General features: G+C 47.7%; 2 protein-coding genes across 2 annotated transcripts in view; one reads left to right on the top strand and one right to left on the bottom strand.

The window, feature by feature from the left end:
- Window positions 1-24,384, top strand: part of LOC143766955 (oocyte zinc finger protein XlCOF8.4-like) — a 1,046,781-nt gene that overhangs the window by 888,634 nt on the left and 133,763 nt on the right. The gene's annotated exons all lie outside the window — the stretch shown is intronic.
- Window positions 6,792-24,384, bottom strand: part of LOC143767134 (uncharacterized) — a 64,301-nt gene continuing 46,708 nt past the window's right edge. Inside the window, exon 6 of the mRNA XM_077255158.1 lies at window positions 6,792-6,904. Within this exon, the coding sequence (XP_077111273.1) occupies window positions 6,792-6,904 (113 nt within the window). The remainder of the gene's footprint in view (window positions 6,905-24,384) is intronic.

The following is a 24,384-nucleotide window of genomic DNA, read 5'->3' as shown; positions in this document are numbered from 1 at the left end:
CGTATTAAATGCTGTTTTCCATTCATCGCCCTGCTTTATACGCACAAGATTATAAGCTCCTCGAAGATCTATCTTGGTGAACCAACTAGCCCCCCTAATCCGAGCAAACAGATCGGACAGCAGTGGCAAAGGATACTGAAATTTGACCGTGATTTTATTTAGAAGGCGATAATCTATACAGGGTCTCAGAGAACCATCCTTCTTGGCCACAAAAAAGAACCCCGCACCCAAAGGGGACAAGGACGGGCGAATATGCCCTTTCTCCAAAGACTCCTTTATATAACTCCGCATAGCGGCATGTTCTGGTACAGATAAATTAAAAAGTCGTCCCTTAGGGAACTTACTACCAGGAATCAAATTTATAGCACAATCACAATCCCTGTGAGGAGGTAGGGCACTGGATTTGGGCTCATCAAATACATCCTGGTAGTCCGACAAAAATTCAGGGACTTCAGAAGGAGTAGAAGAAGCAATTGACACCAAAGGAGCATCGCCATGAATCCCCTGGCAACCCAAACTTGACACAGACATAGCTTTCCAATCCAGGACTGGATTATGAACCTGCAGCCATGGCAGACCCAACACGACAACGTCATGCAAATTATGTAACACAAGAAAGCGAATCACCTCCTGATGTGCAGGAGTCATGCACATGGTCACTTGAGTCCAGTACTGAGGTTTATTCTTGGCCAATGGCGTAGCATCAATTCCCTTTAGTGGAATAGGGAATTGCAAAGGCTCCAAGATAAACCCACAGCGCCTGGCAAATGACAAATCCATCAAATTCAGGGCAGCACCTGAATCCACAAAAGCCATAACTGAGTAGGATGACAGAGAGCAAATCAAAGTAACAGACAAAATGAATTTAGGCTGTACAGTACCAATGGTGACAGACTTAGCGAACTTATTTGTGCGCTTAGAACAATCTGAGATAACATGAGCAGAATCACCACAGTAAAAGCACAACCCATTCTGACGTCTGTGATTTTGCCGTTCAATTCTGGTCAGAATCCTGTCACATTGCATAGACTCAGGCTTCTGCTCAGAAAATACCGCCAGATGGTGCACAGGTTTGCGCTCCCGCAAATGCCGATCAATCTGAATGGCCAAAGACATTGACTCATTCAGACCCGCAGGCGTGGGGAACCCCACCATAACATCCTTAAGGGCTTCAGAAAGACCCTTTCTGAAAATCGCTGCCAGGGCACACTCATTCCATTGAGTGAGCACAGACCATTTCCTAAACTTCTGACAGTAAACCTCTGCTTCATCCTGACCCTGAGAGAGAGCCAGCAAAACCTTTTCTGCCTGGTCTACTAGATTAGGTTCCTCATAAAGCAATCCAAGCGCCAGAAAAAACGCATCCACATTTAGCAATGCAGGATCTCCTGGTGCCAGGGAGAATGCCCAATCTTGTGGGTCACCACGTAACAAAGAAATAATAATTTTAACTTGCTGAACAGGATCACCAGAGGAACGAGGTCTCAAAGAAAGGAATAATTTGCAATTATTTTTAAAGTTCAAAAACCTAGATCTATCTCCAGAGAACAACTCAGGAATTGGTATTTTAGGCTCTGACATAGGACTGTGAACTACATATTCCTGAATGCTTTGTACCCTTGCAGTGAGATGATCCACACTAGAGGACAGACTGAATGTCCATATCTGCAGCTGAATTCTGAACCACCCAGAGATTAAGGGGAGGAGAGAGGCTAGACACACTGCAGAGGAAAAAAAAAATGAACTCAGGACTTCTCTTATCTCTCTTTTGCGATGCATTAACACTTTACTGGCCTGCTGTACTGTTATGATCCTGGTGGTTAGGATCACAAAAACTGACCTAATAAGTAAACCAGAATATTAGGACAAGCTCTGGGGATGTGGGAACTTTACTGACCGCAACCCTGATCCTATCAACACACACTATAGGCAGCCGTGGAGCGTTCCTAAAAACCTAGACGCCTCTTCACAGCCTGAGAAACTAGCTACCCCTAGAGAGAAAGCAAAGCCTCACTTGCCTCAGAGAAATTACCCCAAAGTTTGGACAGCCCCCCCACAAATAATAACGGTGAGTTAAGGGGAAAATACAAACGTAGAAATGAAAACAGGCTTTAGCAAATGAGGCCCGCTAACACTAAATAGTAAGAGGATAACAAGGAATCTGTGCACTCAGTATAAAATACTATCAAAAATTATCCACGCAGAGATTACAAGAACCCCCACACTGACTCACGATGTGAGGGGCGCAACTCTGCACCCCAGAGCTTCCAGCATACGAGAAAATCACATATAAGCAAGCTGGACTAAACTCATCATATGCTGAGAAATATTTTCAAGAAAACAATGAGCAAACATGAACTAGCAAGACTTAGCTTCTCCAGGAGGAGACAGGTCACAAGGGAAGTCCAAGAGAGATCAGAACCAGTACTGAATACAACGACAGCAGGCAACAAGTAAAGGTCCAGGTGGAGTTAAATAGGAGGCCAGAATAGCAGAAAACGAGGCAGCTGGAACCCAGCTACAGACCAGCCGTATAGCTAAAAGCCACGAGAGGGAGCCCAAGAACAGAACTCACACAGTACCACTCATGACCACAGGAGGGAGCCCGAGAACGGAATTCACAACAGTTCTCCAACCGACCTGGAAGAACTGAGTAATTGGTCCACGAGGTGGACACCGGGAATCTTGCCCCACTACAGTGAACACCCTATCGGATCACCGGCAAGGTGCAGCAGGTTATGCGCCAGGAGATCGATGAGATGTTACAGCTGGGGGTGATTCAATGGTCAAAGAGTGCGTGGGCCTCACCTGTAGTTCTTATTCCAAAGAAGGATCGGACCACCCGGTTCTGCATGGACTACAGGGGGCTCAACGCCATCACAGCCTCTGCCGTGCATTGAGGAGCTGCTTGAGCAGTTAACTGGCGCCAAATATCTGTCTATAATGGATCTGAATTGGGGATACTGGCAGATTCCCCTGAGCCCCGAGGTTCAGGAGACGTCCGCCTTTATCACCCCCTTTGGATTGTATGAGTCCACGGTCATGCCCTTCAGCATGAACAATGCCCCTGCCACTTTCCAGCAGATGGTCAACCACCTGCATCAGGGACTGGAGAAGTACACAGTGGCGCAACTGGATGACATTGCATCTTCATTCTCTCCTGGGGGGAACACCTGCAGCATCTCCATGAGGTGCTCAGGAGAATTTACCAAGCAGGTCTGACCATCAAGCCGGGAAAGTGCCAGATGGTCATGAGGGAGGTCCACTACCTGAGGCAACGAGTAGGCAGGGGCTCTATGAAGCCAGAACCTGGAAAAGTGGACACGATCGAGTCCTGGCCCACACCCAGGACCAAGAAACATGATGTCCTTCTTGGGCACTGCAGGCGCTTCGTACAGAACTATAGTAGCCTGGCAAGACAGTTGACGGACCTCACCAGAAAGAAGCTACCCCAGTTGACTGGATGGATGGCTCTGAGGTGGCTTTCTGGGCTTTGAAAACAGCCCTGTGTAACTCTCCCGTGTTAAAAGCAGTCGACGGCAGTTGACCATTCCTGGTGCAGACCGATGCTAGTGAGTTTGGCCTCGGTGCTGTGCTCAGCCAGGTCAGCTCAGGGAACCAAGAGCACCCTGTGTTGTACCTGAGCCGGAAGCTTCTGCCGAGGGAAGTGGCCTATTCCACCATCGAGAAGGAGTGCCTGGTCATGGTCTGGGCCCTGCAATATTTGCAACCCTATGTGTACAGACACCTTCACTGTGGTGACCGACCACAACCCTCTTCGCTGGCTACAATCCATGCCTGGAACCAACTGAAGGTTGCTACGCCGGAGCCTTGACCTCCAACAGTATGACTTTACCATGAAACACAAAAAGGGCAGCGAGCATGGCAATTAAGATGGGTTGTCCTGCCAGGGTGAACCTGCTGAGGTACGCATGGAGGAGTACCGAGAGGTCCTGCCTCTGTAGTGCAAGCCAAAAGGGGGAGGTGTCATTATAATGTAAGAATGCCATGCTCTGAGCAATTTTCTAGAAAGTTCCATGGTTACAGACACACGCTGCAGATTCGACCCCCCTTCCTTTTTCCCCCACTGCAGTCGCTGATACAAAAGCAAAGCACTATGGCAGACACACACTGTGGGCTCATCCCCCCTCCCACCTGATACCAGCTACAACTTGTATAGCAGCTTCAAGCCACATGGGGTCTCCTTTGTTCTTTAAAAGTTACATATAATGGCACCGAGTAGGGATAGAGACCTAAAAGTTACATATTCCGGATGTCCACCGTGAGATCTATACCCCACTGAAATCTCTCTGTTTAAAACCCAATAAAACTCAAGGAACGGATTTCTCTTGAAGCAGGTCATGTATCCTCCACTGCATGTTTATACTTAAATGAACCCCCAAGTCATGGTGAGCATAATGATAACTTTGTCGTCTTTCTACGAGGTTCATACACCGAGATATGTGGGATGATGTTTTTTCATATACTCAAGAAAGAGGAGTGCATTCCATAGCTCTGCCCACCCCATGAGGTCATCCGGGGCGGGGGGGGAGACCCTTAGTTTTGGGCAAAAGTATAAAACTCAGAGGCCCAGACAAGGGACGGTCTTTTGACAGGGGATTCAGCTACGACAGGCTGTGCAATTTGACCTGATGATTTTGGGAAGGTCCCCTCCCCCGTCACCACATGGCGTATCATGAAATAATATGAAAGAACTGCAAGTCTATTTTCTTCCGTAAATCCCTTTTTATTTGTAATCGTTCTGTATATATATATATATATATATATATATATATATATATATATATATATATATATATATATATATATATACACACACACATTGTCTCATTTTATAATATCTTTTTACACTTTTGTAAACACTGGCTATCTTTTGGAGTAAAATATATAAAATTACTAGCTTCATTTCTCTTTGCTCTATAACGTACTGTCACTTCCTCTGAAGTGAATTACGCTACTAATTGGGTTGGCTCCAGACCCATTATTAATTAAGAAATCAGAGCTGGTGGCAGCTGACTTATCTTGCGCCTTAGGGAAACCTGGTAGCTATGGACGGCGTTGATAATTATTGTTCCCGCCTGAGTTGGAGTAGTTATATCGCTCTTGCTGCAGTGTGCCCATTAGCCAGTACAAAGTAAAGCAGCCTTTCTGGTGACTATCCTAGGTGCAGTATGCTGACTGACCTGAGGGTAAGTGAAGTGCCAGAGAGCAGCAATTTCCAAACCAGAACTGGGAAGGGGGATATTGAGAAATCCCCTTCAGAAAAGAACCAGGGGCAATCAAACACCCCAGTTCATGACATATTGGTGTGAACGGTGGGGATGGTAAAAATATCCCCCCTGTGATTCGCGACAGCGATTAATTGGGCCTTGGAGTCCCTACGCTATTTTTTGCTTAAGGGAAGGATCACCACTCAAAGATCATATAATAGGCCAGTGGTGATCCTTCCCTTGTGCTCCGGTTTCTTTTATCTGTGGAGTCCTACAAATGATCTTTTGAACTTCTTGAATCTAAGCATTTTTTCCTATGTCTTGTTTCCAGTATATTTCGTCTTAGATGACCATAATGGTCTGTTTTTCCTTTGTTTGTATATTATTTATTATATATTATTATATATTAGAACAGTATCTTATTTCTCTGTTTTGCAGAAAACAGACATAACTTGAAAAAGGCATGATTAGCCGAAATGTTGTAAATTAAATAGTCTGTAATCACCTTTTTTTTCATGTAATCACCAAGTGTGGCATTATAAGCGAAAATAAAATAAAAAATATATTGCTTGAAGAATATTTTCAAGTGCCGTAGTTTATCTAATTTTATAGGACTATTTTTTCTTCTGAGCACCGATCTTTAATTTACTGTGAGCACCCCATAAACTTTCTGACTTTATTTTTGCTCAGGGGTCAGTTTCGTTTGGTAACGGACCATTCATCCCTCGTCTGGATGAGAAACGCGAAATAGAGGAATGCTTGGGTCACCAGATGGTTCTTGTCCCTGCAAAACTTCAGTTTCTCAGTGGAATATCGGGCGGGAAAGTCACAGGGAAATACGAATGCACTATCCAGGGCCCCCTGTTTGATAACAAATGTTTAACCCCACAAGTTTGAACCGGGGGTATGTGAGGCAGCAACTGGTGTGATTTGCGAGGGTCGCTATGTGTCCCTTACGATGCGCTCAGAAGGGATCAGCTGGAGTGCCTTGTGGTCACAGCAGGATGCCTGCGAGTCACAATGAAGAATAAGGGTATGTGCACACATTGCGGATTCCAGTGCGGATTTTTCCAGGTGGATTCTGCAGAATCCGCAGGTAAAATGACGTGTGGATTCCCTGCGGGTTTTCTGCAGATTTTGTGCAGATTTCGCTGCATTTTTACACCTGCGGATTCCTATAATGGAATGGATTCCGCACAAAGAATTGACATGCTGCGGAAAATAATCCGCTGCGTTTCTACGTGGAATTTTCCACAGCATGTGCACAGCGGATTTGGTTTGCTATAGGTTTACATGTTACTGTACACCGCATGGAAAACTGCTGCGGATCTGCAGGGCCAAATCCGCAACATGTGCACATACCCTATAAGTAAGCATGAACCTGGTCAAGATATTTCGCCAAGGAATTGTTAAGGAAAACCTGGTATGGGCTTTTATTTTTGAAACATACTGCAGGAAGGTAGTGGGGTCGGTCCATTTCCTCCAGCCTGGATCTTACAAGTGGCCCATGGCCACAGAGTCAAATTGAGGAAAAAACCTACAGGAAGGGGTTTGGGTGTGTCAGTTTGGAGTTAGCATGGTGCCTGCAAAAGTTCTGCCTGTGTGAGGGAACGCAGAGCCCAGTGGGGCAAACTCCTGGGACTCCGCAGCATGATACTGTAGTGCGGTCGGCCCTGACGTGAAAGACATATTCATATCATTGCTCTGATTAAGGTATAGTACAAACTCCTGGAATGTTTGTTCTGTACCATCCCATACTATGAACACGTCGTCGACGTACTGAAAATATGTCTTAATATGCTTCAAATAGGGGTTTTGTGTAGTCTATACAAATTTTTCCTCAAAATAGCCAAGAAACAGATTTGCCAAAGTACATTCTGCCGGAGTCCCCATCGCGGTCCCAGTTTTTTGTAGATACCATGTATCCATAAATGGGGATAAATTATAAATGTTCACGTCAAATTATGGGGGAACGAGGATGGAGTTCCTCGATGTGTTGGTTGAGATAAGAGGGATCCATCTGCACCTCCACGTACCATAAACCCACGGCTACCAACTCCATGATGCATTTCAATAGTCGTCACCCGGGGTACACCAAACAATCACTGCCATATAGACAGTTGTTAAGATTAAAGCGGATAAATAACACACAGGAAGGGCACCAACAGCAGGATGAGATTGTGGCTAGAGGCCCCTTATCTCGTGCAGACGAAGCACGAGACTGAGAGTCATGTTGGTGCATAATCGTCTGGATAATCCAAGGGGAAAAAATTGCCAAAATAGAGATGTTCCTAAGGGCAACCACAAGTGTGGACATATGTGGATGCATATTACGGACCATGAAATCCGCATGGGGCAATAAAACACACCGTAAATCTATTTAAATCATGTAAAACAAACTTTGCGGTATATGTCATTTTATGCCCATGCGGGTCTTTCTATATAGGCAAAACAATGCGCCCCTTATACGTACGTTTCAGAGAACACTATAGATCTGTGATGACAGGTAAAGGCGTCCCACGACTGACCAATCACGTTAAGGAGAAGCCCATGGGGGATCCTAATGTCTCGATGTTCGCAGGTTTGGAGAGAGTAGTGCTGCCACATAGAGGTGGAAATTTGCATAGATTGTTGTTGCAGCGAGAAGCAAAATGGATCATGCGCAATGGGACCTATGGGGTTAAACGATAGAATGGACATGTCCATATTCCGGTGAAATAACTAGGTAAGACTGGTCCCTAAGGGCGCATAGATCCCTTTTGTTTTTTGTCTCCCTGCTACAGGCCAAGCCAGGCATAATAATAACTCCCTGACAAGTTCATACTAAGATACTGTTTCTCCGGTAATGTGACACAGGCGTTGTCTTTCTTTTCTCTTTGCTATACAGACATTTTGATACAAATAATGTGGCAATGTTTTTAACAGTTGTGTCTTTTGCGCTTTGTCATGTGGTTGATATGATAGGAGGAGCTTGTCCTGGACTAAGGTATATCACTCACGGTCATATCCTCTGACGTATAGACCCGTTGAACCGCTAAGTGGCGCGAAGCGGCTGTCGTCTTACACCAGCTCGCACATCCCAGCAACCTGTTCCTCTGGCCATGACATTTTAAAGTCTGAATAAAGGATGACGTTTTAAGGACCGGTGAGTGCTATCTGCATTTTTCCTCTTTGCTGCATACACCCTGTTTTTGCATGAGCACCCGGAGTCCAGAGAGGCGGTCTCTATCCGGAAAGCACTCCATTCAGCATATGATTGTCTGGCCCCAGAGCAGTGCCATTATATTTTTCTTTTTTGCATATATACAGGGGGAGCTGATATATGGAGGTTGTGCGTGGCATATACAGGGGGAGCTGACATATGGAGGTTGTGTGTGGCATATTCAGGGTGAGCTGACATGGAGGTTGTGCGTGGCATATACAGGGGGAGCTGGCATATGGAGGTTGTGCATGGCATATACAGGGGGAGCTGACATGGAGGTTGTGCATGGCATATACAGGGGGAGCTGGCATATGGAGGTTGTGCATGGCATATACAGGGTGAGCTGACATATGGAGGTTGTGCATAGCATATACAGGGGGAGCTGGCACATGGAGGTTGTGTGTGGCATATACAGGGGGAGCTGGCACATGGAGGTTGTGCATGGCATATACAGGGAGAGCTGGCATATGGAGGTTGTGCGTGGCATATACAGGGTGAGCTGACATATGGAGGTTGTGCATAGCATATACAGGGGGAGCTGACATATGGAAGTTGTGCGTGGTATATAGAGGTTGTGCATGGCATATACAGGGGTGAGCTGACATATGGAGGTTGTGCATGGCATATACAGGGGGAGCTGACATATGGAGGTTGTGCGTGGCATATACAGGGGTGAGCTGGTATATGGAGGTTGTGTGTGGCATATACAGGGTGAGCTGACATATGGAGGTTGTGCGTGGCATATACAGGGGGAGCTGGCACATGGAGGTTGTGCATGGCATATACAGGGAGAGCTGGCATATGGAGGTTGTGCGTGGCATATACAGGGTGAGCTGACATATGGAGGTTGTGCATAGCATATACAGGGGGAGCTGACATATGGAAGTTGTGCGTGGTATATAGAGGTTGTGCATGGCCTATACAGGGGTGAGCTGACATGGAGGTTGTGCATGGCATATACAGGGGGAGCTGACATATGGAGGTTGTGCGTGGCATATACAGGGGGAGCTGATATATGGAGGTTGTGCGTGGCATATACAGGGGGAGCTGACATATGGAGGTTGTGCGTGGCATATACAGGGAGAGCTAACATATGGAGGTTGTGTGTGGCATATACAGGGTGAGCTGACATATGGAGGTTGTGCGTGGCATATACAGGGGGAGCTGACATATGGAGGTTGTGCATGTCATATATAGGGGGAGCTGGCATATGGAGGTTGTGCATGGCATATACAGGGGGAGCTGGCATATGGAGGTTGTGCATGGCATATACAGGGGTGAGCTGACATATGGAGGTTGTGCGTGTCAAATACAGGGGTGAGCTGGCATATGGAGGTTGTGCGTTGCATATACAGGGGTGAGCTGGCATATGGAGGTTGTGCGTGGCATATACAGAGTGAGCTGGGATATGGAGGTTGTGCATGACATATACAGGGGGAGCCTCAAAGTCGCCATCTTTGTCTTGAGGGAGAGCAGCAAATGCCTCCAGAGCTTTGCCTCTTAGTCCTGGGGTCAGGTATCGGGCCCATAGGTCCTCAGGCAGCCAGTACTGTGTCAGACTTTCTCAAAGGCCCTCAGAAAAGTGTCCAACTCCTCATCCTTTTTCATCACAGGAAAGTGCTCTAGCCGGGGTTTGGGAAACTGAGCGCTGCTGGACTCACCGCTGGACTGGGATGACCTGGGCCCCTGGAGTCGGGCTAACTCTAGCTGGTAATCATGCTCAGCTTGGCGTTCAGCTCTCTCTGCCTCCCGCTGTGCTTGGGCCTCCTGCTGGTATTGCTGGATCAGCCTCAGACATCCATCACGGTCGTTGGCGGGGAGTTGTTCCAAGGCCGCCTACAGTTGGGGGTCCAATGGTGGTTGGACCTCTGCAGCAGCAACATTTTCGGCTGGGCCGGCTTCTGCGCCCGCTGGGCTCTGAGCGATTTCCAGTTGCACCAGAGCCATGACCAATTGGCTTTTGTTTTCGCCGGTGGCATCAATTTGTCTCAACCCACAAAGGGCAATAAGAGTGTCGTTGGTATGCTGCTGATACTAGCCTTCGCCTTTTGTGGCCATCATTGCTAAATAAAAGATAGGATAGAAATACAAACAGAAGGGAGGGGGTAATCGTTATACACACTACTGTCTCAGGACTAGTAAACACTGAGTTCGCTCTCCAAAATTTGTTTGTGCAGAGTCCTTGCAAGAACTGCGCAAGTTTTTAGTGGGAGGAATGATTGCTCAAACCTGATCACTAATGCTCTATTATCCCACCACTGCCACCAAATATGTCATGAATCAAAGGGGGGATATTTTTATCATCCCCACCGCTCACACCAATATGTCATGAACCGAGGTTGTTTGATTGCCCCAGGTCCTTTTCTGAAAGGGATTTCTCTATATCCCACTTCCCAGTTCCGGTTCGGAACTTAAATAACAAGTATGACAGAAAAACATGGTATACTATTCAACAATTCTATAACCATGTATCCACCTGGATTACTACAGCCCATCATCAATTACTGCATAGAACCCAACAAAAGGATGATCATAAGGCAAGTATTTATATATCATAAAAATATAATTTGATTGTAGAAAAACATAATTAAAACCATACTGCCAGCACTGGGAGAATAGAAAAAAGATAGAAAAACCTGCTTCACACAATCACCCATTAAGACACGCAGGTCCAGGTGAAAACAGCTATTGTGCATACATATAAAAGAGAGGGGCTGCCGATAATCTATTCACATCACAAAGAAAATGGATGTGATGCGCCATGTTGCCCAGTCAACGGCAACGCCGGCGTCATAACGTGGGCGGGGCCGTGGTGGGCTCTAACCACGTCCCAAGACGCCAAAAGCAAGCAGGCGTGGCAGTGAGAGGGGAACATGCGCGTACAGGTCAGGGGATACACGAGACCATGTATACTAATCTACAACACCTAACAACCATCCAAAGAAACCGCAACCACGGTGAAACATATCATGCGGTCAAGGCTAGCCATATAGTAGAATCCATATTAAGATATGATAGTATTACTCACATGTAGTTATATTTAATAGGCCAGTGCATTACTTACCGAAATACAATACAATCCAATGTCCCAAACCACCATACATTAACATTACAATCATTTGTCATTTAATATAGATGGTATTTTCTGGATGAAGTTTACTTCATAGATTTTCATAATGCACGAAACATGGCTGCCAAAATCCGCACCACCTTGAAAGAATGTGCACGATGTAAATTTTTTGCCGTTGACCGGGCAACATGGCGCGTCACATCCGGGTCAGGGGTGTCACCTCCGGTCATGCAGCGCATTACACTGCAGTCAGGAGATATAAAAAAATGGAGACAATGGAAGTGTAGTAAGCCCATTGAGAAAGGAGTCTGAAATGCGCGTCGGGGCGGATGCACAGTTCCAGGCGGCAGCAGCACCTCTTAGTGAGGTTACTAAGGTAATTCTATCTGATTGTTTGCATTCAGCGTGGTTCTTGTATGGGTATGCAGATTATTGGAGGTTGGGTGGTGCCGTGGGTAGATGGTGGTATTCAATATCAAATAATACGATAATGATGATATTGCTTGTTCATCTTGTTCTTTGTGACGTGAATAGATTATCGGCAGCCCCTCTCTTTTATATGTATGCACAATAGCTGTTTTCACCTGGACCTGCGTGTCTTAATGGGTGATTATGTGAAGCAGGTTTTTCTATCTTTTTTCTATTCTCCCAGTGCTGGCAGTATGGTTTTAAATTATGTTTTTCTACAATAAAATTATGTTTTTATGATATATAAATACTTGCCTTATGATCATCGTTTTGTCCAGTTTGGAACTTGCAGCTCTCTGGCACCCCCCTTACCCTCAGGTCAGTCAGTGTACTGCTTCTAGGATAATTAGTCGCCAGAAAGGCTGCCTTACTTTGTACTGGCTAATCGGAACACTGTAGTGAAGGCGATATAACTACTCCCACTCAGGCAGGAACAATAATTATCAACTTTGTCAGTCGCCAGATTGCACAGACTGTCAAAGCTGAATCCCTCGGCAAAAGACCCTCCCTTGTCTGGCCCTCTGAGTTTTATACCTTTGCCCAAAAGTAAGGGTCTCCCCCCCCCCAGATGACCTCATGGGGTGGGCAGAGCTATGGAATGCACTCTTCTTTCTTGAGTATATGAAAAAACATAATCCCACATATCTCGGCGTATGAACCTCGTAGAAAGATGACAAAGTTATCATTATTCTCACCACGACATGGGGGTTCGTTTAAGTATAAACATGCAGTGGATGCATGACCTGTTTTTGGAGACATCCGTTCCTTCAGTTTTGTCTGGTTTAAACAGAGATTTCAGTGGGGTATAGATCTCTCGGTGGACATCCGGATGTCACGATTCCGGACCTCTGCACCCAATTTGTCACGATTCACCCCGTGACCGTCACCCCCCAACGTCACGGGTCGGGGTGACTTTAGGCCAACAGACGGCTATCACATGTGCAGGGGGCTTATCTTAGTTATCCCTCCACTGCTACAATGTGATGAAAAAGACACACACAAGGCTATTGACCTCTTAGTTTACAGCAGGGGCTTATTTTAGGTATCCCACTGCTCTTCAGTATACCACGAACTGCAGGGATTTAGGTATATCCCGCTTACAGTTCCACTTGAAACCTGCAGTTCTCTGGCGCCCCCCTTACCCTTAGGTCAGATTAGGTACTGCACCTAGAGCAACTAGTCGCCAGAAAGGCTGCCTGCTATGACCTGCTATTGGGCACGCTGCAGTGAGGTGATTAAACCACTCCCACTCAGGCAGGAACAATAATTATCAATGCCGCAGTTGCTACAACGACACCCAAAGGCCCGCACATGGTATTGCTGCCACCAGCTTCGATTAAAAGGGTCCGAAGCTAACCCAAAACAGCGTAATTCCCTTCAGAAGACTTAGGGTACATTTTAGAACTGGAAGAACGAACTAGTATTAAATATTATACTCCATAAAAGTTTAAGGCAGTGTTTATATAAAAATATTACAAGGATGTTACAAAATGAGACAATTGCAAATATGTACAAGGTAATTATAAAAAAACAAGGATTACATGAGAAATCAACACTTACATGTGTTCAGAGCATTGCAGGCAACCAGTCTAGTGAACAGAGTTCCCAAATGTCCCAATTCATCTGTAGGGTTCTGGAGTAAGATCAGGCTCACACAGACTCCAGCAGACAGAGAGCAGGCTGAGGTGCCTGGCAGACTTATAGCTCAGCCTGATGACATCACAAAAAGGGGTTGGTTTACCCAGACCCTCCTATCTCTTCAGTCTTAGTAACTTTAACACAAGTTTGTCTAATGCCTGTATCTCCACTACAAAACATGTCATAGTCATAACAAACCCAGCATTCATCTCGTATTAACGTTGGCATTCTAATGAGATCAAATATGTCCTATTTGTGATGCCTAATAACAGAGAAATCCCTACTTTTTACCTGATGGAGTTAGAAGCTCATGCTTACAGTGATGGATAGATGCGCCGATGGACTTTAGCAATATGTACTCATTATTTTCCCAGCTTAAATCGTTTGCCCAATATCTTGCTATAACAGAACAAAGGACCGCATGTTTTAAAAGGGAGATCAGACCAGTTTCTGCTAGCACAACTTTCTATGCATCTATCCCGATCGTAAAAATTCCTTTAGGAGGGGCATGAGGGATTTGGGAGCTGAAAGTCAGGAATTCAGCAAGAAGTCATAAAAGCTCTTCTGCACATACATTCAGAAACACATGGAAGGGGGGGTTTTAGCCCACAGCCTGGGCTAACAAGAGAAACTAAACTTATATAATATTTCATACAATATCGTGACACCTCCCCCTTTTGGTGTGCACTATGGAGGCAGAACCTCTCGGTATGCCTCCATGCGCACCTCAGTAGGTACACCCTGGCGGGACAGTCCATCTGCATTCCCATGCTCCCTGCCCGCTTTGTGTTCAATGGTGAAGTCAAATTGCTGAAGGGCAAGGCTCCAGCGTAGCAACCTGCCGTTGGTTCTACACATGGCGTTTAGCCAGTGCAGAGGGTTGTGGTCGGTCACCACGGTGAAGGTGCAACCATACAAGTAGGGCTGAAAGCGCTGCAGGGCCCAGACTATGGCCAGGCACTCCTTCTCAATAGCGGAGTAGGCCACTTCCCTCGGCAAAAGTTTCTGGCTCAGGTACAACACGGGGTGCTCTTGGTCCTCCGAGTCAACCTGGCTGAGCACAGCACCGAGGCCAAACTCGCTGGCATCAGTCTGTACCAAGAACGGTCAACTGCTATCGACTGCTTTCAACACAGGGGCGTTGCACAGTGCGGTTTTCAATGCCTGGAAGGCCCCCTCACAGACATCTGTCCAGTTGACGATGTGGGGGAGCTTTTTCCTGGTGAGGTTCGTCAAAGGTTTTGCCAGGCTACTGTAGTGCTGTACGAAGCGCCTGTAGTACCCTGCAGTGCCCAGGAAGGATATCACCTGTTTCTTGGTCCCGGGAGTGGGCCAGTTTACGATCGCGCCCACTTTCTCAGGCTCTGGCTTTAGGGTGCCTCCGCCTACCCGGTGCCCCAGGTAGTGAACCTCCCTCATACCCATCTGGCATTTTCCTGGCTTGATAGTCAGTCCTGCTTGGTGAATTCACCTGAGCACCTCCTCAAGATGCTGCCGGTGTTCCTCCCAGGAGGGACTGAAGATGGCAATGTCATCCAAGTACGCCACTGCGTACTTCTCCAGTCCCTGAAGCAGGAGGCTGGAAAGTAGCAGGGGCATTCTTCATGCCGAAGGGCAAGACCGTGGACTTATACAGTCCAAAGGGTGTGATAAAGGCGGACTTCTCCTGCGCCTCGGAGCTCAGGGGAATCTGCCAGTATCCTCGACTCAGATCCATTATTGTCAGGTATTTTGCGCCAGCTAACTTTTCAAGCAGCTCCTCGATGCGCGGCATTGAGTGCGCATCAGAGGCTGTAATGACGTTGAGCCCCCTGTAGTCCACGCAGAACCGGGTGGTCCGATCCTTCTTTGGCATGAGAACTACTGGTGAGGCCCACGCGCACTTTGATCGTCGAATCACCCCCAGCTGTAACATCTCATCGATCTCCTGGCACATAACCTGCTGCACCTGGTCGGAGATTTGATAGGGTGTTCGCCGTAGTGGGGCATTATTCCCGGTGTCCACCTAGTGGACTGCTAACTCAGTCCTTCCAGGTCGGTTGGAGAACACGACCCGGAAGGGTTCCAGTGTGGTTTGCAACTGCAACCGCTGTGGTTCAGTTAACGAGGCGCTTACCTCCACATCCTCGATGGACCCACCGGCCTGTGCTTGGGCCAGCATGTCCAGGAGGGTGTCTTCCTCCCCGTCTTCGGGTACGCTGCAGACCAATAGGACGAAAGGTTCACGTTCGTGATGAGCCTTCATTATGTTGACGTGAAAGGCCTTTCGCCTACCCCGAGCGTGGTCAAGCGAGACCATGTAGGTAACCGGGTTGAGCTGTTGGTGGACAACGTACGGGCCCTCCCAGGCTGCCTGAAGCTTATCCTTTGGTACGGGGACCAGCACCCACACCTTCTGATCCACGTGGTAGGTCCGCTCCCAGGTGTTCTGGTCGTATCAGTGCTTCTGATCAGCCTGAGCCTGCGTCATGTTGTCATGCACAAACTGCATCAAGGTCTGCATCTTGTCACGGAAGCGCATGACATACTCCACTATGGACACTTCAGAAGGGTTTGGCTCCTCTTCCCAGGATTCTCTTACCAACCCAAGGGGTCCCCGGACTCATCTGCCGTACAGGAGCTCGAAGGGGGAGAACCCCGTCGAGGCCTGCGGAACCTCTCGTTAAGCAAACAGCATGTGTCGGAGGTACCGCTCCCAGTCGCGCCCTTGTGTCTCAACCAGCATGCGTAGCATCTGTTTGAGGGTACCACTGAAGCGTTCACACAAGCCATTGGTCTGTGGGTGATACGCACTCGATACCAGGTGCTTCACCTGCATTCTCTTACAGAGAGCCTCCATTAGGCGAGACATGAATTGGGTCCCTTGATCAGTGAGCATCTCCCTGGGAAATCCTACACATGAAAAGATAGCCAACAGGGCATCCACCACCTTATCTGCCCTAGTTGACAACAGAGCTACCGCCTCTGGGTACCGGGTTGCGTAGTCTACCACAGTAAGGATGTATTGCTTTCCAGAGCTGCTGGGGACGGCCAGCGGGTCCACAATGTCCACCGTGATCCTCTGGAAAGGCTCCTCCATCACTGGCAAAGGGATCAGGGGAGCCTTAAGAGCAGGCCCCGCCTTCCCCACTCTTTGACAGGTGATACAGGAGCGGCAGTAGTTTAACACATCTGTTCCCATCTTAGGCCAATAGAAGTGTTGAGTCAGCCGGGCCTTTGTTTTGCTGATCCCCAAGTGTCCAGCTAGCGGGATCTCATGGGCAATCCCTATCAACTCTGTTATGACCTGGTGGTTAAGGAGCAACACTGATATGACCTGGTGGTTAAAAGGTAACATGGACAAGCTCTGAGGAGGTGGTAACTTTACTGACCGCAAACCCTACTCCTAACACCAACACTAGAAATAGCCGTGGGACGTTCCTGTCTCTCCCTAGACGCCTCGTCACGGCCTAAGAACTAACTACCCCTAAAGATGGAAACAGAAAACTATCTTGCCTCAGAGAAATTCCCAAAAGGAAAGATAGCCCCCCACATATATTAACTGTGAGTGAAGAGGGAAATGACATACACAGAGAAGAAAACAGACTTTAGCAAAGGAGGCCAATTTCTAACCTAGATAGACAGAAATAGGAAAGGATACTGTGCGGTCAGTATTAAAAATCTAAAAATCCACGCAGAGTTTACAAAAATGATCTCCACACCGACTCACGGTGTGGAGGGGCAAATCTGCTTCCCCAGAGCTTCCAGCTAGCCTGAATATATCATAATGACAAGCTGGACAAAAGAAACATAACATGAGCTGAGCAATAAGGTCCAAAGCAAATGGACTAACAAGAACTAGCAAGGACTTATCTTTTGCTGAAATGGACAGGCCATGAGAAAAAATCCAAGGAGAAAACTGAATACAAACCCTGAGACATTGACAGCTGGCATGAACTGAAGGCCGGAGCCAAGTTAAATAGCAAGGGTAGGAGAGACGATAAGTGACAGCAGCTGCTACAGCAAAACTCAAGGAGCAGCAATACCACTCGAAACCACCAGAGGGAGCCCAAGGGCAGAACTCACAAAAGTACCATTCACAACCACAAGAGGGAGCCCAAAAACGGAATTCACAACACAACTCACCCCGGAATTGCTGCGGGACGACCAGCTGTCTTTCCCTCAACCACTCCTTTTGTGATTCTCTGGGTACTGTCTCCCGGTACAACCTTCCTCATTCCCAGAACACCCTCTCCTTATCAGTCTCGGAGATGAGCGTCTCGGCGAGTTGTCTCAAACTCTCTAGGCTCGCATCTGTGTGCAGAGCGGCCTGAAACCCCTGGATACGGGAAGCCAGAAGCGAAGTCAGGGTCCCTTCCCCACAGGAACCCTCTGGAACCTGCTCTGGGTCCACCTCTGGTTCAGTCACAGTGATGACTGAGGAGGGTCCGGAAGGCAGAGTTATCCGCGTTCTGGGCACTCTGACTGCGGGTGACAGCAGCTACGTAGGCTGTCTCACCTGGGATTTCTACCGACCAATCAGCCGACGCTGCGATGGGCTCTACCTCCCCATCCACCCCCATTACCTCAGGAGCATTGCTACTTATGGGCCAGTTACCTTCCTCGGTGGCACTGGTCAATTGCATGGCATCACCTTCCTCACGGTTCCCATGTATCTCCCCATTTCCAGTAGCACCGACACTTGCCCCTGCTAGGGGTTCCTCAGCCGTCTCACTCCGCAGAGCGATGTGGCCGAGCACTCCTGTACCTATGGACACATCAACTTTCACAGAAACATCATTATCAGGTTCAGTTGGCACAGGTACAACATTTTCACCATCAATCCTAGGGAAAAAATAGTTATCAGATGCATCATTATAAGATAAAGCATGGTCAGGTAACACATGCGATTTCCTATCATCATCATCAGGGTTAATGTTACCCTTATTAGCAGATTGGGGAGGGGTGTCAGGGACGTAGTATGCAACTATCCTCCCCAAATCAGTCCCCAACAAAACATCAGTGGGCAAATTATCAGACAGCCCCACTTCCTTCACCCCGCTCCCGGCACCCCAATCAATATAAACCCGGGCCATTGGCAAGGGACAGCTGATGCCCCCAATCCCAGTGACAGGGTTTTCCCCGGAATGATTTCTTCAGGGGCGGATGAGGGTTCGTTCAGCCTCGGTGTCTTTGAGGCCTGTAGCAACAGGGCCTCCCAAGGTGACGTGCTGTACGTTGTCACACCCCCTCCCAGTCACACCACCCACCAAAAGAACTGCTGCATTAGGCCCTGGGGCCTTGGATGAGGTGTTCTTCTGCTTGTCTGGACAGTGGGGACTGATATGACCAGTCCGCTTGCAGACGTAACAGTGGCGAGGTTCAGTGGTAGGTCTGATGCTGTTGGCTATGGGGACAGGACCTCTGGTGTGTTGGCTGGCAGGGGTACTGGCGTTGGTTGCAGGCTTACCCCCTCTCCAGCTGGTGGTGACTGGCTTCCGCACTTCCGATCTACGGTTGGCCTCATAGGCATCGGCAATCTGCGCTGTTGCACCTCAGCTGGGCAAAGATGTAAGAACTGGTCTTTGATCATCAGGTCTTCCAGCTACTCAAAGGTGGTCACTGACTCCTTGGATCCACTGGTGAAAATGGGTCCTGAGTCAATGCACCACATCGCCGTAGCTGTCGTGTGGGCCTCGTTGGAGGTTCCGGAACTTTCTATGGTAAACCTCAGGTGTAAGCTGGTACTTTGTTACCAGGGCCTGCTTGATGGCCTCATAGCCACCATCTTGTTCTTGAGGGAGTGCAGCAAACGCCTCCAGAGCTTTGCCTCTCAGCCCTGGTGTCAGGTATCGGGCCCAATCATCTGTAGGCAGCCGGTACTGTCTGCAGGGTTTCTCAAATGCCCGCAGAAAAGTGTCCAAGTCCCCATCCTTTTCCATAACAGGAAAGTGGTCGGGCCGGGACTTCGGTATCTGAGCGCTGCTGGGCTCACGGCTCTGGGTGGTGGAAGGCATCCCCCCTGCCGAAGCATCTCCCGTTCATGTTCTCGCTGGGCTTGGCGCTCGACTCTCTCAGCCTCTCGCTCGGCTCTCTCAGCCTCTTCGAATTGCAGGACCAGCTGCAGATATCTCTCTAGGTCATCTGCGGAGCATTGTTGCAGAGCCAGTTGCAGGTGGAGGTCTGCGCTCCCCTGGTTGCAAGTAGGGCCCGTATTGAGTGGTTGGACCTCTGCTGCAGCACCATGCTCGCATGTGCTGGCTCCTGCAGCCTCTGTGGCCTGGCTTGGTCTGCTTCAAATTGCACCAGTTCAGCGACCATTTGAGCCTTGGACTTGCCCTGGGGGTTCAGGCCATGGTACGTGCATATCCCAGCAAGAGCATCCTTCTTCTGCTGGGCATACCAGGCTTCTCCTTTCGCAGCCATGGTTGCCAAATAAAAGATAGGATAGAAAAACGAAAAGAAAAGGAGGGGATAATTACACAATTGTCTCTGGACTAATAAACACTGAGTTCGTTCTCCAAACTTATTTGCGCAGAGTCCTCGCAAGAACTTTCTGCAAGTTTTTAGTGAGAGGAATGATTGCTCAAACCAAGTCACTAATGCTCTAATAACCCACCGCCTTGCCACCAATTTATCACGATTCCGCACCTCTGCCACCCAAGTTGTCACGGATTCACACCGTGACCGTCACTCCTACACATCACGGCTCGGGGTGACTTTAGGCCAACAAACGGCTATCACATGTGCAGGGGGCTTATCTTAGCTATCCCTCCACTGCTACAATGTGATGAAAAAAACACACACAAGGCTATTGACCTCTTAGTTTACAGCAGGGGCTTATTTTAGGTATCCCACTGCTCTTCAGTATACCACGAATTGCAGGGATTTAGGTATATCCTGCTTACAGTTCCACTTGAAACCTGCAGCTCTCTGGTGCCCCCTTACCCACAGGTCAGATTAGGTACTGCACCTAGAGTACCTAGTCGCCAGAAAGGCTGCCTGCTATGTACTGGCAATTGGGCACGCTGCAGCGAGGCGATTAAACTACTCCCACTCAGGCAGGAACAATAATTATCAAAGCCGCAGTCGCTATAACGACACCCAAAGGCCTGCACATGGTATTGCTGCCATCATCTTCGATTAAACGGGTCCGAAGCTAACCCAAAACAGTAGCGTAATTCCCTTCACAAGACTTAGGGTACGTTTTAGAACAGGAAGAACAAACTAGTATTAAATATTATACTCCATAAAAGTTTAAGGCAGTGTTTATATAAAAATATTACAAGGATGTTACAAAATGAGACAATTGCAAATATGTACAAGGTAATTATAAAAAAACAAGGATTACATGAGAAATCAACACTTACATGTGTTCAGAGCATTGCAGGCAACCAGGCTAGTGGGCGGAGTTCCCAAATGTCCCAATTCATCTGTAGGGTTCTGGAGTAAGATCAGGCTCACACAGACTCCAGCAGACAGAGAGCAGGCTGAGGTGCCTGGCAGACTTATAGTTCAGCCTGATGACATCACAAAAAAAGGGTTGGTTTAACCAGACCCTCCTATCTCTTCAGTCTTAGTAATTTTAACACAAGTTTGTCTAATGCCTGTATATCCACTACAAAACATGTCATAGTCATAACAAACCCAGCATTCATCTCGTATTAACGTTGGCATTCTAATGAGATCAAATATGTCCTATTTGTGATGCATAATTACAGAGAAATCCCTACTTTTTACCTGATGGAGTTAGAAGCTCATGCTTACAGTGATGGATAGATGCCCTGATGGACTTTAGCAATATGTACTCATTATTTTCCCAGCTTAAATCTTTTGCCCAATATCTTGCTATAACAGAACAAAGGACCACATGTTTTAAAAGGGAGATCAGACCAGTTTCTACTAGCAAAACTTTCTATGCATCTATCCAGATCGTAAAAATTCCTTCAGGAGGGGCATGGCATGAGGGATTTGGGAGCTGAAAGTCAGGAATGCAGCAAGAAGTCATAAAAGCTCTTCTGCACATACATTCAGAAACACATGGAAGGGGAGTTTTTAGCCCACAGCCTGGGCTAACAAGAGAAACTAAACTTATATGATATTTCATACAATATCGTGACACCGGAATATGTAACTTTTGGGTCTTAATTAGTGATGAGCGAATATACCGTATTTTTCGGACTATAAGACGCACCGGACCATAAGACGCACCCAAAATTTGAGGTGAAAATTGCAGAAAAAAATATTTTTTATAAGATTGGGGTCCGTCTTATTGTCCGAATTTAAGATCTCTTACCTGAGGACAGGCAGTGGCAGAGCAGGGTCACAGGAGGCATGGTGGTGGCAGAGGTGAGGTGATGCTGAGGTGCGGTGGGCGGAATGGCGTGCACCTGAGCAGGGTCCCATCCTGCTTAGGTGGGCGACGCCATGGCCTGGTGTCCAAGGGGAGGTTGCTGCAGTGCTGTGGCGGTGGCAGATGTGCGGTCAATTCCTCAGATGCACGCGCGGCCTCCCGCGGCCATTTCCCTGAAGCCCCAGGAAGCAGAAAACTCAATCTGCGCACGCGCGGCCTCAGGAAGATGGCCGCCGACACCGGGAAAACCGTACCTCACCCAGCTCTGCTGCTCTCCTTCAATACCAGGCCACGGATTCACCTCAAATGTGGACAGGACCCTGCTCACGACATACCGGTCACCACGCCACATCATCCCTGCACCTGTCGCCGCCACAATGCCGGTAAGCCTACGTTCCAACTATAAGACGCACCCCCAATTTTCCTCACAATTTTAGGGGAAAAAGTGCGTCTTATAGTCGGAAAAATACAGTACTCGTTACTCGATATTTCTCAAGCATGCTCGGGGGTCCTCCGAGTATTTTTTAGTGCTCGGAGATTTAGTTTTTCCTAGTTGCTAGTTCCTAGGGTTGCCTAGTTGCTAGGGAATGGCCACATGTACTTATGCTGGCTAACAGATGTAAATCATTCAGCTGCGGCAATAAAAACTAAATCTCTGAGCACTAAAAAATACTCGGAGGACCCCCAAGCATGCTTGAGTAATCTCGAGTAACGAGTATATTCGCTCATCACTTGTTATGAACTGGTGGTTTAGGAGCAACATGGGACGAGCTCTGGAGGAGGTGGTACCTGTACTAACCGCAGTTCCTGAGCTTATCACAACACTAGAAGTAGCCGTGGGATGCTCCTGTCACTCCCTAGACATCTCGTCACAGCCGGAGGACTAACTACCCCTAAAGATGGAAACAGGAAAGCTATCTTGCCTTGAGAGAAAATCCCCAAAGGAAAGGCAGCCCCCCACAAATATTGACTGTGAGTGGAGAGGGAAATGACATACGCAGAATGAAATCAGAATGTAGCAAAGGAGGCCAGTCTAGCTAGATAGATAGAACAGGACAGAATACTGTGCGGTCAGTATAAAAAAAACTAGAAAAATCCACCACAGAGTTTACAAAAATCTCCACACCTGACTAAAGGTGTGGAGGGTAAATCTGCTTCCCAGAGCTTCCAGCTTAACTGAATAAATCCATATTGACAAGCTGGACAAGAAAAAACATAGAAAGAGCTGAACGATTAAGTCCACAATATGTGGACAGCAAAAGAACAAGCAAGGACTTATCTTTGCTGAACTGGTCAGAAAATCAGGGAAATCCAAGCAGAGATGTGAATCCAACCAGGAACCATTGACAACTGGCCCAGGCTGAAGGATAGAGCCAGGATAAATAGCCGAGCCAGAAAGACGATCAGTGGAAGCAGCTGCTGACTGCTAAATCCAAGGAGCAGCAGTTCCACTCAAAACCACCGGAGGGAGCACAAGAGCAGAACTCACAAAAGTGCCACTTACAACCACCGGAGGGAACCCAAGAGCGGAATTCACAACAGTACCCCCCCTTGAGGAGGGGTCACCGAACCCTCACCAGAGCCCCCAGGCCGATCAGGGCGAGCCAAGTGAAAGGCACGAACCAAATCGGCGGCATGGACATTGGAGGCAACAACCCAAGAATTATCCTCCAGGCCATAACCCTTCCACTTGACAAGATACTGAAGCCTCCGCCTCGAAAAACGAGAATCCAAAATTTTCTCCACCACATATTCCAACTCCCCCTCAACCAACACCGGGGCATGAGGATCAACCGAGGGAACAACGGGCACCACATATCTCCGTAACAAAGATCTATAGAAAACATTATGGATGGCAAAAGAGGCTGGAAGGGCCAAACAAAAAGACACCGGATTGATAATCTCAGAAATCTTATAAGGACCAATAAACCGAGGCTTGAATTTAGGGGAAGAAACCTTCATAGGAACATGACGAGAAGATAACCAGACTAAATCCCCCACCCGAAGCCGGGGACCAACACACCGATGGCGGTTAGCAAAACGTTGAGCCTTCTCCTGAGACAACGTCAAATTGTCTACCACATGAGTCCAAATCTGCTGTAACCTGTCCACCACAGAATCCACACCACGACAATCAGAAGGCTCAACCTGCCCCGAAGAAAAACAAGGATGAAAACCAAAATTACAAAAGAAAGGCGAAACCAAAGTAGACGAACTAGCCCGATTATTAAGGGCAAACTCGGCCAACGGCAAGAAAGCCACCCAATCATCCTGATCAGCAGACACAAAGCATCTCAAATAGGTTTCCAAGGTCTGATTAGTTTGCTCAGTTTGGTCATTTGTCTGAGGATGGAACGCCGAAGAAAAAGACAAATCAGTGCCCATCCTAGCACAAAAGGCCCGCCAAAACCTAGAAACAAACTGGGAACCTCTGTCAGACACA

The sequence above is a fragment of the Ranitomeya variabilis genome, chromosome 4 (genome assembly GCF_051348905.1).
Source record: "Ranitomeya variabilis isolate aRanVar5 chromosome 4, aRanVar5.hap1, whole genome shotgun sequence".
NCBI lineage: Eukaryota > Metazoa > Chordata > Amphibia > Anura > Dendrobatidae > Ranitomeya > Ranitomeya variabilis.
Note: the sequence above shows the minus strand (reverse complement) of the source record. Positions and strands in the feature narration are given on the sequence as shown.